Below are 14,438 nucleotides of genomic sequence, written 5' to 3'. Positions count from 1 at the left end.
CCTAGGCCGGTTATGAGGTAAGTGTGGGGAACTTAAACAATTAAAATTAGATAATGGGTGTTCGACCCAGACCGCTTACTTATGGTAAGAGTGGGTAATTTAAACAAATAAAATTAGATGATGGGTGTTCGACACAAGCCGCTTACTTGTGGTAAGGTTGAGGAACTTAAACAATTAAAATTAGATAATGGGTGTTTGACCCAAGCCGCTTACTTATGGTACGTAAGGTTGGGGAACTTAAACAATTAAAATAAGATAATGAGTGTTCGACCTAAGCCGCTTACTTGTGGTAAGGGTGGGGAACTTAAACAATTAAAATTAGATAATGGGTGTTTGACCCAGGCCGCTTACTTGTGGTAAGGGTGGAGAAATTAAACAATTAAAATTAGATAATGGGTGTTCGACCAAGGCCACTTACCTATGGTAAGTGTGGGGAACTTAAACAATTAAAATTAGATAATGGGTGTTCGACCCAGGCCGCTTACTTGTGGTAAGGGTGGGGAACTTAAACAATTAAAATGAGTGAGCATATGGTAAAGAAACCCTTTGTTTTATTCATGAATTTTGGGGTGTCTCATTTAAAATCCCTGGCCAAAACCCTTGTTAGGGAAAAATGTCAGGTGAGGAAAAAGAGTACACCCAGGGTTACAAGCGTTTGGTATATCAACTTAACTAAAATAGAATTTTAAATGAGATACATTCCACATATTCGGTATCTCTACTCCTGTAAGTTGCTCAAGCTTATAAGTGTGTCCTTCTGCATCATCACATATTCGGTATGGTTCATCGCAATTGGCGGAGAATTTATCATTCTTCTTTCTTGCACTGCTAGCCATTCTCCAGACTAGGTCTCCTTTCATAAACGATCGTGGCCATAGGTTTGCATTATATCTCCTAGCCGCCCTTTGTTTGAATTCCATGTTACGAATTTGTGCTTTGTCTCTTAATTCAGGCAATAGGTTGAGGTGGGTACACATATTCTAGTGGTTCTGGTCTGAATCGTATAATTGGCGGCGTAGAGATGGTTCCCCAATCTCAACCAGTATCATGGCTTCCACGCCGTATACTAAGTTGAAGGGGGATTCATTTGTAGCGAACTAGGGGGCATCTATAGGCCCACAATACTTCCAACAAATCTTCCAGCCATCGGCCTTTGGCTTCATCCAAGCGTTTTCGCAATTCTATAAGTGTGACTTTGTTGGCGGCTTCAGCTTGGCCATTGGTCTGCGGATACTCTACAAAGCTGATGATATGTTTGATTTTGAGGCCAGTATAAAATTTAGCAAGCTCCTTATCTATGAATTGTCGGCCATTGTCGGTTGTGATGGTTTGCGGCATGCCATGGCGGCATATAATATCTTTCCAAACGAACTGCTGGACCTGTTGAGCTGTGATAGTGGCTAATGGTTTAACTTCTATCCATTTGGTGAAGTAGTCGAAGCCTACTATAAGGAATTTCACTTGTCCTTTTCCTAGGTGAAGGGGCCGAGGATGTCCATTCCCCATTTCACAAAAGGCCATGGGGAGATATGGAATGAAGTTGTTCTTATTTCTGATGGATGAGGTTACCGTGCTTTTGACATGGTATGCATTTTTTTACAAAGGTGTGGCAATCCGTGTAAGACCCGGGAAAATTAAATAGTTATTTAATTAATTATTTAATTAGGACGAGTAGCAAGAGCATTTAAAGCAATAAATGTGAGGGACTATGATGTGAAAAAGTACTAGCTCAAGTGGTTGAGAGTACTTTATTGTGTGTGAGGACTTGGGTTCGAGTCCTATGTGTGTCACTTGGATGTTATTAAATTATGTATTTTTATGTAATTATGTATTGAATGCGTGGTGTCATGATAAACTCTTAAAATTGTAGGATTTAGCATGAAATAAGGATTGGTTGAATGGTTTGGCCTTGGTGTGGTATGTGCAGGAGTGTGGGTTCAAACCTTGGTGAGAACTAAATAATTCCTTTTTGCCAAATTTTTCTTGTGCATGAATGTGGAAGGGTTAGAAACTTAGCAGCCAAGGAGGGGTAACCTAAGGGCTGGAAAACAGAGGGTTAATTAAGCAAATTGGTTAACCTTTGTATCATTTTTATTTAAAAATTCGTGTAAGCCACTAAAGGAGCAATTAAGGGAGAGAGATAGTGAGAGCAAGGGTTAAAAGAGAGGAAATAGCATTGAGGGTTCGTGGTACTCATAAGCATAGGCTTTTTCCGAGAATTGGGACTGATAAAGTAAGGTAGTGAGGCTGAAAAACGCAAAGGTTGGAGTGGAAAGCAAGGGCTAGGGAGGTTTGGTGAAGGGATAAGCACACCTACTCGAATTTAGCAAGGAATCCAGGTAAGGGGAGTTGCCTTGTGTGTTTTCGTTAGTTATATCTATTATATCATGTCTCGTGATCGAAATTGTATGTAATCTGTCAGTTTACGCATTGTTTTATCGAAGTTTCTGGGTTTTTCCCAGAAACCGCCTGGCGGTTCAATCCCTACCGCCAGGCGGCTCATCAGTGGTGTGTGATTGTTCTTGTTTTGGTTGAATCGCCTGGCGGTGATGGGTCTCTGCTAGGCGATGCGACGCTGTTGTGCTTGTTTTTGCTGGGGGTGTTTTGATGCTGTTTGTGTGGAGATTGTTATGGGTTCTAAAATTATTGTGTGTGGATGGTGTTAGATGCATGGTTTGATATGAAACTAACCTGTGGTTGGGAGTATGACCAAGTTAGGTCGCATTGGGTATAAAAAGTTGTGATTTTATGTTCAAGCACGAGAGGGAATGTGAGGGTGGTTAAATTGTGGAAGATTAAAGCTAGGAAGAAATTTAGAGTTTGATCGAGAATAGGAAGACTAGTATCATAGAGGTATTACTGCAATTTGATGTACTAGGCAACAAGGATGAATTTGTTAGAGGTATGAAGCCATTCGCGAGTGTGGAGGATTCTGTAAATTGGTGGGCACTGTTGTGCCGCCTGGCGGCGAGCCTAGAGCCGCCAGGCGATAGAGAGCCCAGGGGTTGTGTTCTGAGATTCTGACGGCCATGTTCAGGTCTGTCGGGAAGGCTTGCGAGTTTGTTTGGAGAGAAAGGATCTGTGGATGGATTGTGGCGGAATTGGGTATGAAGTGATCATCATAATAGGAATCTTAAAGTGATTGGGTTATTAAATTGAATGTGATAAGAACAGGTGGGAAGCAGTAGCAATTAACTAAGGGATTAACAATCAATTAGTAAGGATTTAGTGGGAATTTTGAGTCCTTGGAGAGGCTGTGATATATTTGAAGGCAGAATAAAAGGTAGTTGAAATGCTAGCAATTTCATAGGATGGATGAGGTTGTGATATTATGTTAAAGCTATTGTCAAAAATTGAGGAGAACTTAAATCAGTGGATTGATCGGGTGAGGTACATGTATTTGTTTCCATATGATATTTGTAGGTTCGCCTATGCGAGGTTTGAGATTGGGGTTCTTATGCGATCTACGGAAGGGATTTAAATGGTAAACCGGATTAACTGGAGTGTCATAAACCAGAAAGGTGTTGTTCTGGTATGGCGCCTGGCGGTCTACTGATAGCCGTTAGGCGATAGCCTTAGCGTGAGGGAGTCTGCACTGAGCAGGCGCCTGGCGGCACAGTGTGCTCCGCCAGGCGGTGACGAGAAAATAGTGGGTCTAGGAGGACGCTGGCGCCTGGCGGGAGGTGAATACCGCCAGGCGGTCTGGAACAATTTCACCTGGCGGTGTGTGGGCCGAGCCAGGCGGAAACGCTGTTGCTCCTTGCTTTCTGGTGTGTTGCTTATAACTGACAATGATGCTTTGCTTGGATCGGGAGATGCTGTGCCATGAGCGGGTAGGTTCATGGATGGTGTGACATGTGATGATATGAGCGGGGAGGTTCATATCAAGTTACTCTCACGTGGGGATACGAGCGAGGTAGGTTCGTATGTTCCGTGCTCACGTTGAGAGATGCCACGTGCGGGGAGGTACGAGGGCTGGTGGATCACATGTGTTGGACTACGGGCGGGTAGGTCCGTAGAGCAAGACTACGAGCGGGGAGGTTCGTAGAGGCAGGACCACAAGCGGGCAGGTTCGTGTGAGCATCATGTTCCCGAGTTCAAGACTAACAAATTGTGTGATTTGGAGACTGATAAGTCTTGGGGTTAGGGTCTTGGCCAAGAATTATATATATAATGAATAAGATGGGTATATGATGTATTTGGTGTTCTATATGTTGTTATTTTATTTTCTCAGCTCACCCTTTCTGTTTGTGTGTGGCGATGATCGTGTAATTCGTTACACGGGAGCAGATGTTGATACAGGTGGTGCTGAGGATGCTCAGATGGCGGAGTGAGGGCTAGCATGGGAGTAGTGCTAGGGTTTTGCTAAATTGTAATTTATGTTTTAAATACAAATTTTGGTAACTTGTAACCTGTTATGAATTCAGTTATGAGTTTTGGCGCGCTATCTTAATAAATTGAAATTATCCCGCGTTGGGATTTTTATCGAGATGGCTATTAATGCAATTATTTATTTTAATATTTATTTTTAAGTAATATTCCCTAGGGATGTTACAATCCGCCTCCATATTTGGCCAGAAGTAGCCAGCTCTAAGTATTCTAGTGGTCATGGTTCGTGTGCCAGAGTGGTATCCACATATGCCTTCATGGAGCTCCCTCATTACGTATTGGGCTTGTTCTGCTGTAACACATTTGAGCAGTGGTTGGTCCTACCCTCGCTTGTATAAGTCGTCACCTATCATCGTATACCTTGCGGCTTTAGCCAGCCAGCCTTTGTTAGTATTGGGTAGGGGGTTACCAGTTTTGAGGTATTGGATGTATGGAGTTGTCCAGTTTTCAGTGTGGTCCAGGTTGAGGCAAATGTTTGTTATAGATGGTGTGGATAATGTTTGTTGGAGTAGGGATTTATGCCTTCTCTTTAGCTTTGTGCTTGCTAGCTTAGATAGGATATCGGCTCTGACATTTTCACTTCTCGGGATGTATTGGACGCATACATGGTCGAAAGCATATTGGATGAAATTACGGACCAAATGATAGTATTGCAGGAGAGTGCCATCTTTGATTTGGAATTCATTGTTGAGATGGCCCACAGTGAGCTTGGAATCAGTCTTGCATATGAGTGTTTTGATGTCGACTTTGCGTGCGAGAGATAAGCTGGCTAAGATGGCTTCGTATTCAGCTTGATTATTGGAAGTTTTGAAGGCAAAGTGAAGGGATTTTTCAATGAGGATATCGTTGGGGCCTTCCAAGACGATGTTGGTGCCTGTGCCCTTCGGATTAGAGGAATCGTTTACATAAAGTGTTTATTGGTCTTCCTCAAGGGTGTGTTGAAGGTCGTTGACGAAGTCGAGCACGCACTGGGCTTTGATGGGGCCGTGTGGTTCCTAACGAATGTTGAATTCAAAGAGTTCCACGGCCCAAGACGACATTCGGCCAGCAAGGTCAGGTTTTTTGAGTATTTTTTGGATGTGGTAGTCGATCTTGACAGTGATGTTGTGGTTTTTGAAGTAGGGGCGTAGGCGTCTTGCTGCATGCACTAAGGACAGTGCTAGTTTTTCCACCATTTGGTTTCTGGTATCGGGATCTTGCAAGGTTCGGCTAACGAAATGTATGGGGTGTTGGACGCTAGTGATTTCTTCGACCAGCGCTACGCTTATAGTGTGTTCTATTGCGATGATGTAGATGAAGAGTGGTTGGTGGATATCCAACTTGTGGAGGATAGGTGGAGATGTAAGGGTGGTTTTGAGGTTTTGGAAAACTTGCTCACATTCGTCATTCCAAGGGAACTTCGTGGATTTTTTGAGTAGTTGGATATGGGTTGGGGTTGTTCGGCTAGTTTTGGTGGGAATCTGGAGATGGCGGTTAAGCAGCCTATTAGGCGCTGGACTTCTTTCATATTGTTGGGGCTTTACATTTCGATGATAACAGTGCACTTTTCAGGGTTTACTTTGATGTCGCGCTGTGTTAGCATGAATCCTATGAATTTGCCACAATCGACGCCAAAGATGCATTTTTCAGGGTTGAGTCTGAGGTTGTATTGTCGTAATGCAGAAAATACTGTGGACAGGTCTTGTGCATGTTGGTGGTGGCGTTGGGATTTGACAACCATGTCATCGACGTACACTTCGACATACTTGCCCATTAGGCGTCTCTAGGCAGGCCTTATTGAGGTCCGTATAGTCAACGCACATTCGCCATTTGCCATTTTCTTTTTTGACCAGAACCACGTTGGATATCTAGGTGGTGTAGTGGGTTTGCTCGATGAAGCTAGCGTTAAGTAATTTTTCGACTTCTACTTTTGCTGCCAGTCGATGTTCTTTATATCTGGCTTCTTTATATACAGAGAGCTTGTGGACCGCGACCTGAGGGTTGACACCGGGTAAGTCTACGGTTGACTAGGCGAAGAGGTCAGTGTTGGCGATAAGGGTGGGTGTCAAGATATCACGGTGTTCTTGTTGGAGGTCAGTACCCAATCTGAGAGTACATTATGGAGCTCCAAGCTTATAGTGTTGTCAATTGGCTCGATTCGTGCGTTGCGTCCTACTCTAGGGTCTAGGTTGTCGCCAGATAACTCCGTGCTAGAGCTGGGTGGGCGTTCAATGTTGTTGGTTTGTAGGATTGGTAGTTGAGGGTGCAGGCTTCCCATGTAACATTCTCGTGCGAGTCGTTGGTCGCCATGAATGGTAAAGATGTCTCATGATGGGGAGGGGAATTTCATGGCTAGGTGGGTTGTGGAGACGACGGCGCCTAGAATGTTGAGGGATGGTCGACAAAGGAGGACATTGTATGAGGTGGGTGCGTCTACGACAAGGAAACGGATGGGGATTGTTTTGGTTTGAGATGCTTCCCGAAAGACAGTGTGGAGGTCGATATATCCATAGGTTAAAACCTTCTCTCCGGAGAACCTGAAGATAAGTTCATCATAAAGAACCATGGTCGTGGGTGGAAGTTGGAGTTTTTGGTAAGTGGTCCAGTAGAGGATGTCGATCGAACTGCCTTGGTCGATAAGCACCTTCTTGACCGCATAGTTTTCGAGTTCGACCGTGATGACCATGGGATCGTCTTGCTGGTGGTCGATGCCGTGAAAATCATCGTCAGTAAAGGTCATGGGAGGCATACAACATCTGTGGTGAGAATGGGTTATGTGATTGATGGATTGGAGATGACGGAAGTGTTTCTTTCTGGTTGATGAGGTGGAGCCGCCACCAACAAAGCCTCCGACGATGGTGTTGATTGCGCTGCATAGTGGAGGATCAGCTGTGTTGACGTAAGTGCGGGCAATTTGCGGTTCTTGGCGGGTTTGTTGATTGGTGCGGTGATCGTGGCGAGTATTGCAAAGGGGATGTCGGTTGTCGGATCGTGAGGGATGTGGGGGTATGTCTCTACAGACAAAGCGGCGGAAGTGGCCAATGCTAACCAATTCTTTGATTCTGTCTTGGAGCGCCTTGCATTCGTTTGTAGTGTGGTCGTTGTTTCTGTGATAGCGGTAGTACTTGATCATGTCTGCATTGGGGGAGTTGGATGTTTTGTGAGGTGGTGGGATGAGATCGGCATGGAGGGCTTCGTCGAGAAGTCGAGATCTAGGACGCTTAGAGGAGCATATCTGGTGAAACGTGGTTGTCGAGGCTCTTTAGGCCTAGAGTCAGGTCGTGGAGGTGGCTTATCTGGGCCGGTGGTGGAGGGGTTGTAATCATTGCAGAACTTGGTGTGAAGGTTCTGTATTTCTTCCATGCGTATGTAATCTGCGGCACGAAGCTTGAGTTCGTGCATGGAGGTGCAGGGTGGAGGTAGACATTATTAGCGAACGATCGTAGTTTAAGGGTAAGAGCCATACACTATAGAATCATTTCTTGGTTGAGGTTGGGTGTGCGAAGGGCGGCTTTGCTGAAGTGGTCGATGAAAGCATGCAACGTCTCGTCTTGTTCTTGTCTGACGCTAAGAAGGGATAGGGTGGTGGTTTGATGTGGGCGGCTACCAGCGAAGTGAGTGGTAAACATGTGGGAGAGGGTGTCAAAATAGTCGATGGAGTATGGGAGAAGGGCAGTGAACCATTCAAGGGCAGGACCTTTGAGGGTGGTGGGAAAAGCGTTACAGAAGAAGGCATCGTGGGATGTATAAAGGGCGACGTGGGTTATGTATATTTTAAGGTGCTCGTCAAGGTCGGTCTCTCCCGTATAGTGGTCCAATGTGAAGGGTTCCCACTGAACATGGAGAGGTGTGTTAGTGATGGCGTCAATGAAAGGGTGGCGACGCCTGGGTGGTTGGGGTGGCAACGGGTGTGGTGCAATGGGATGGTGGATGAAGGTAGGGAAGGTAGTGGTGAAATTATGAGGTGGGATATGGGTGGTGGGAAGGGTGGCAACAGGGGTAGGTGTTGCGGGGTGCCTTGGGATGGTGGGATGATGAATGTTTATGTGATGGGTAGAGATGATGGGTGTTTGCTGAGTGGTGGTGAAGGTATTCATAGTGGGGTTGTACTCACTTTCTTCCTCACTAGGCTGGTAAGATGGGGACTTGGGGGCTTCTAACGATTCCTTGGCCTTCCCTTTCTAGGTAGGTTCAGCCTTGATCTTTCTTCTCGGCCTCGAGTTTTCTCGCCTGGGCACTTCCATCTCGTCAGCACTGCGACTACTCAGGTCAGTGAGCTCTTGTTGCATCTTGGCTTGGCCTCCCAGGATGGCGGCCAAGTCTGGGTGACGTTAACAGGCACAGTAGGACCTGCCTCAGGTTGCTTCGTGACTCTAGCTTTGCTACGAGTAGAAACCATTCTCGACATTATGCGGATTGCTAGGTAGGGTGTTGCTTCGTTGCCCACGGTGGGCGCCAATTGTTCCTGGGGAAACAAATAAGAGATGTTAAGGACACAAATATCACTTTACCTCAATCCTCAATCTCTCGAGTTGGCTCCTCCTTGGTTTGCATGTGCCATCTGTAGATGTAAATTGTTTGGACCCTTGAGGAGTTACCTACGGAGAGGGCTCCAACAATCAAGTCAACGAAAAGATTCTTAGAAAGTCAAATCTCTTGATTAAGGGATTAATGAAAGTGTACCTTTAATTGCTGGGGTCCACATGTACTTATAGAGTTATTAATTATGTATGTCCTTCTTGTGGGTTGGGCCATTGCTTGGGTCCTAGGTGGGCCTGGGCTAATGTTTGTTGGTATTAGGGGCATTGTTTGTAATATTCTAAGTCTGGAGTGGTCAACAGATGTCGTCCTGTTTTCTAAAGTAGGCGGCCTAGGCCGCTATGTGCTTTCGCTTGTCTGGTTACTCACTTGATAATTTCATTTGTGGGGTTATGTGTAGATGGGCTTGGCCGTGCGGTTTTATTATTCCGCCTAGGTGTAGTACACCAGTCCTCAAACCTTTGTCGGTGGAGGTATAGCGGCAAAGGATTGGAAGTGTATGAGTAGTTTTCTTGGTTCGCCTAGGTGTAGTATAACAATCATAATCATTTTTATTGTCATAAGAGCTTACCTCACTGGTAGAGAGATCATTATTGGCTATTAAGCAAAATTTTGCTTCTTCCTCATTAGATTCACTAGAGCTGGATGAACTTGAGACATTATCTTCCCATGCTATGTATGCCTTTTTCTTGAAATATTTTCTGTTATTCTTTTCATCACTCCTTTTTGAATTTGGGCAGTCTACTTTTACATGACCAGTTTCTCCACATCCCTAGAATTTAAAGTTTGAGGAGGATCCTTGATTCTCCTGCTCTTGAATTGATTTATGCATTTATCCTTCATGAATTTTGTGAACTTCTTTATCATGAGACTAAGGTTCTCATCATCATCAGAATCTTCTTCTCCTTTTTGCTTATTGCCTTTGACAACTTCAGTTTTGAATGCAATATTCTTCTTTCTTCCTTGATCTTCTTTATCATTCAACTTGCCCAGTTGAAGCTCGTGCTCCTTCAGTTTTCCAAAAAAAAGTCGCCATGGTCATTGTTGCAAGATTCTGTGACTTCGTGATGGGCGTCACCTTTGGCTGCCAAGTCCTATTCAAAGATTTAAGAATTTTTATGTTAAGTTCATCAGTATCAAAGGTTTTACCTAGCCCACTGAGATGGTTGACGATGTGTGTGAATCGCTTCAGCACATCGTAGATGGTTTCTCCCTGCTACGTGCAAAACATTTCATATTCTTGAATCAAAGGGTTCTTTCTAGCCCGTTTGACATCATCAATTCCTTCGTGAGTTAGTCAAAGGATTTCCCACATCTCGCGTGCACTGGTGCAAACACAAATTCTATAGAACTCATCAAGAGTTAAAGTAGATGATATGATGTTTCTGGCTTTAACATTATATTGAGCTTGCCTATTTTCATCAATAGTCCATTGTGCAAAAGGCTTTGGTTCCTGCACTTCATTAATAACGTTAATAGGAACAAATGATCCATTCAAAACAACATCCCAAATATCCCTATCAATTGATTTGAAAAATATTTGCATTCTAACATTCCAGAATGGGTAATTTTCACCGGTAAAAAGTGGAGCTCTATTGATAGACACACCTTCAGCAAAAGTTTTGTTTGACCCTACCATTTTCGAAAAATTTGAATAAATATCAAAGCAAGCTTTGATACAAATTGCTGGTATCGCGCAACGGAATGACTAGACAGTGGTCAAATATTAAGAGGGGGTGAATTCGATTTTTATAAAACAAAAAAAAAAATTCTCAAAATTTTACTGATTAACTTAAAGTCATAGTTACTTTAAATGCAAGTGCAAGTAAAATAAGAGTTTAGGGAAGAAGATCAACATTGATATTCATACTAATTCAAATCAAAAGACCCTACATCTAGTTATTAATCTCTTAAACAAAGTGTCAACACCAAATTTTGTCCGGGTGAATAAATTTATTTTCAAAAAAAATATAAAAAAAATAATAAATAATAAAGTTTTTTAGTTAATCGAGAATAAAAAAAATGTTAAACCAAATTTTCTTCAAAGATTTTCAAACTTTAATTTTAGAAAAAAAAAGAAAAAAAAGAGACATGAAAAAAAAAAGAAAAAAAGAAGGAAAAAAGAAGGAAAAGTCTAATTTGTTATCACACTCCTCTTCATGAGCCCAACAACTCAACATATCTTCTACCTTTGTTCTGATAGAGAAATTAGTGATATGATTCTAATAATTAAAAACAATATCTCTTCGTATAATTAGAATCAATATTACTAATTAGGATTGATTTTTGTGCTCTAATTTGTTAACGGTTAGAATCAATATTACTAATCTTGATTGATTTTGTGCTCTGATTTGCTATGATTTCTTCCTTATATTGTTCATTACAATTAAGGCTGAGATTGCATTGATATTGCAATGTGTGAGTATAAATACACCTCTGTCATGACCAAAGAAAGATATTTTCTACACTTCTCTAATTCTTTCCCATCACCACTCCCATACACACCTTCTTTTTTATCTCTCTTTCAAAAAAAAATATATTAAAGGAGGTAGAAAGAGAAGAAAACATTCTCTACACTCTCTCTTTGTCTCTCATTACTACCCACACAAACCCATCTCATTTTTATCTCTCTTGAAAAAAAAACAAAAAAATATTAGAAAAGGAGACAAAGAATAAAAAAAGAGAAAAGGTGAGGAGATATTGAACATTTTTGAAGGTACGTCACTACCAGTTGCTTTTTTTTCTTTTGATTTATTTTTATCAATTATTTTTTAAATCATTAAAAAATATTTTTTCCCATTTCTTTGGTGTCTGTTCAACCGCTCGCGTCGCATGACACCCATTTTAGACTTTCGTTCCTTTTTTTTCTAAAAAATATATATCAATCTAAGAATAAAAAATAGTTTTCTTTGTTTACTCTTTAATATCTATCTGGTTGCTCACGTCGTAATGACATTCACATCCACTTTTAAATAACTTTAAGGTTTAATTACTCGGATGATACCCACTTTGGTACATGTGTGTCAATCTGGTACTCGCTTTTAAAAAAGTGTCAATTGCATCCCAACTTTTGAAAAAGTGCTTCAATTAGGTCCCTTTCAGACAGAGTTGACTAATGCTGTTAGTCAACGTGCCACGTGTCAGTTTGTGGTTTTTTTGAATTTTTATTTTATCTTTTTATATTTTTTTAAATTTTTTTAAATTTTTTTTAAATTTTTAAATTTTTTTAAAAATATTTTTAAAAATAAAAATAAAAATGCCATGTGTCGGGTCCTTTGTGTGACACGTGGCATTATTAGTGCCACATGGCATTGCAATGCCACGTGTCAGTGTCACTATCAGATGTCATTGTGTTGATTTTGATTTAGTCCCCATATATGCCTTTTTGTTTCAATTTAGTACCTACTTATGTGTATCTCATTCAATCTTGACCTAATTTTTTTAATAATTAAAATCCATTTTTTTTTATAAAATTAAAAGTAATTAAGTATAAAATTTTTACAAAAATTAAGTATTTGATATTTATATTAAAATTTAGTGGTAAAAGTCATTTTTAATGAAAAAAATTAGTATAACATTCAGACAAACAGAAATTTTGATTTAAAATTAGTAAGAGACAATATTTTTCTATTTTGGAAAAAAAAATTAACAAAACATGAGTACTTAATAAAAAAGTAATTAATAAAGTAATATGTTAAAAAGTCATTTTTAATAAAAAATATTAGTAAAATATTTATACAAGTAATAAATTTGGTCTGAAATTAAGAGAAACAAATAAATATTAGTACTTAATTTTTTAAGAATATTTATACTTTATTAGTTTTAATCTTATAAAAAATGGAATAGAAAAATATTTTACTTATTAAAAAAATTGGGACAAACTTGAATTAGATACACATAAGTAGGTACTAAATTGAAACAAAAAGACATATATAGGGACTAAATCGAAATCAACACAATGACATCTAATAGTGACACTGACACGTGGCACTGACAATGCCACGTGGCACTGACAATGCCACGTGGCACTGACAATGCCACGTGTCACACAGGGACCTGACACGTGGCATCACAATGCCACATGGCACTGACAATGCCACATGTCACACACAGGAACCTGACATATGGCATTTTTTATAATTTTTTTATAAAAAATTTTTACAAAATTAAAAAATTTAAAAAAAATCAAAAAATACACAGATTGACACGTGGCACGTTGACTAACGACGTTAGTCAACTACATTTGAAAGGGACCTAATTGAAACACTTTTACAAAAGTTGGGATGCAATTGACACTTTTTTAAAAGCGAGTACCAGATTGACACATATGTACCAAAGTGGGTATTATCCGAGTAATTAAACATAACTAAAAAAAGGAATTTATTTTCAGTGTCTGTCCGGCCGCTTGCGTCGCGTGACATCAATATTAAAATAATACTAAAAATTTAAACAAAAAGGGTTTCAAAATTATTAAAAAAATTAAATCATTTTTCAAATATTTTTCCAAATAGTTTTTCATAAAGAACTATGTAACCCTGATTCTCCATTCACATGGAGATACGTAGGAGCGAGGATTAATCCTCTTCGGACCCAAAAAACAAAAAAATATGTTTTTTTCTGTAAATTCATTTATTATTATTTTTGGGGAAAATAAATATTTTAAAAAACTACATAACTTTTGCACATTTAATTAAAGGTATCGTCTTAGGACGGGCGTTGTGGGGTGCTAATACCTTCCCCATGCGTAATCGACTACCGGACCCAAAATCTGGTTTTTCGCAGACCTTGTTTTATCTTTTTTGGTTTTTCCTTAGTTTTCCAAAATAAACTATGGTGGCGACTCCTAACTCTATTTTTTGCAAATTTTAATTTTTGGTTCGTCATCTCGTTGCGATTTCGGTTGCGATAGATGGCGACTCCACTAGGGATGCTATAGAGTCAGGCCATTTATTTGGATGTGCAAAATTGATGTGGTTTTTCTTCATATTTTTTCTTCCCTTTTTTTTAATCTTTTTATCTCTTTTTTATAGAATAATTGAATATGTATATATTCTTCTTTATTTTGGTATTTGGAATAATTGTCAGGTGTGGGTTGGGGTATACATTGTATTCTCCCTTCACATAAACACATTTTGTTCATTAAATGAGTGGGGCCCTATACCCGGGTCTGAGTTGCTTAGAATTAAAGGGGATTGTGTAGCAGTGTCACGTTGGATGTACTTTCCAAGTGGTCATTATGAGAACCCCAGCTAAAGTTTGTTTGCTTCATTGGTACTCCCACTTCTTGTTGTTTACCAACTGTCATGGGAAATGCCATGAAGTGGGTCATAGCTCTAGTGACCTTGATATTTAGGTATTAGGGAACTATCCTTGTGAGCACATATACTTTCCCTTAAAATTAGGCCAACATATTTTGTGCCCCGAGACCAATTCAAATTAGGGCAACTCCCTAATTAATCTTTATCACCACATCCAAACATTTTCAAGCCCTTGACAATTTCATGCATGTCATTCAAATAGTGTTTCAAAAG

The 14,438-nt window shown here is 40.4% G+C and overlaps 1 protein-coding gene across 1 annotated transcript; it reads right to left on the bottom strand.

Annotated features, from left to right (window-relative positions):
* Window positions 1-6,694: 6,694 nt before the first annotated feature.
* LOC114187793 lies at window positions 6,695-7,501 on the bottom strand. Its single transcript, XM_028076162.1, has one exon. It carries the CDS (start codon window positions 7,499-7,501, stop codon window positions 6,695-6,697), a length of 807 nt encoding a protein of 268 aa, XP_027931963.1.
* Window positions 7,502-14,438: the final 6,937 nt, after the last annotated feature.

This window comes from Vigna unguiculata, chromosome 6 (assembly GCF_004118075.2).
Source record: "Vigna unguiculata cultivar IT97K-499-35 chromosome 6, ASM411807v1, whole genome shotgun sequence".
NCBI lineage: Eukaryota > Viridiplantae > Streptophyta > Magnoliopsida > Fabales > Fabaceae > Vigna > Vigna unguiculata.
Note: the sequence above shows the minus strand (reverse complement) of the source record. Positions and strands in the feature narration are given on the sequence as shown.

Coding starts and splice junctions, on each gene's coding strand:
- LOC114187793 (XM_028076162.1), bottom strand. CDS start 7,501: ATGATCAAGTACTACCGCTATCACAGAAACAACGACCACACTACAAAC.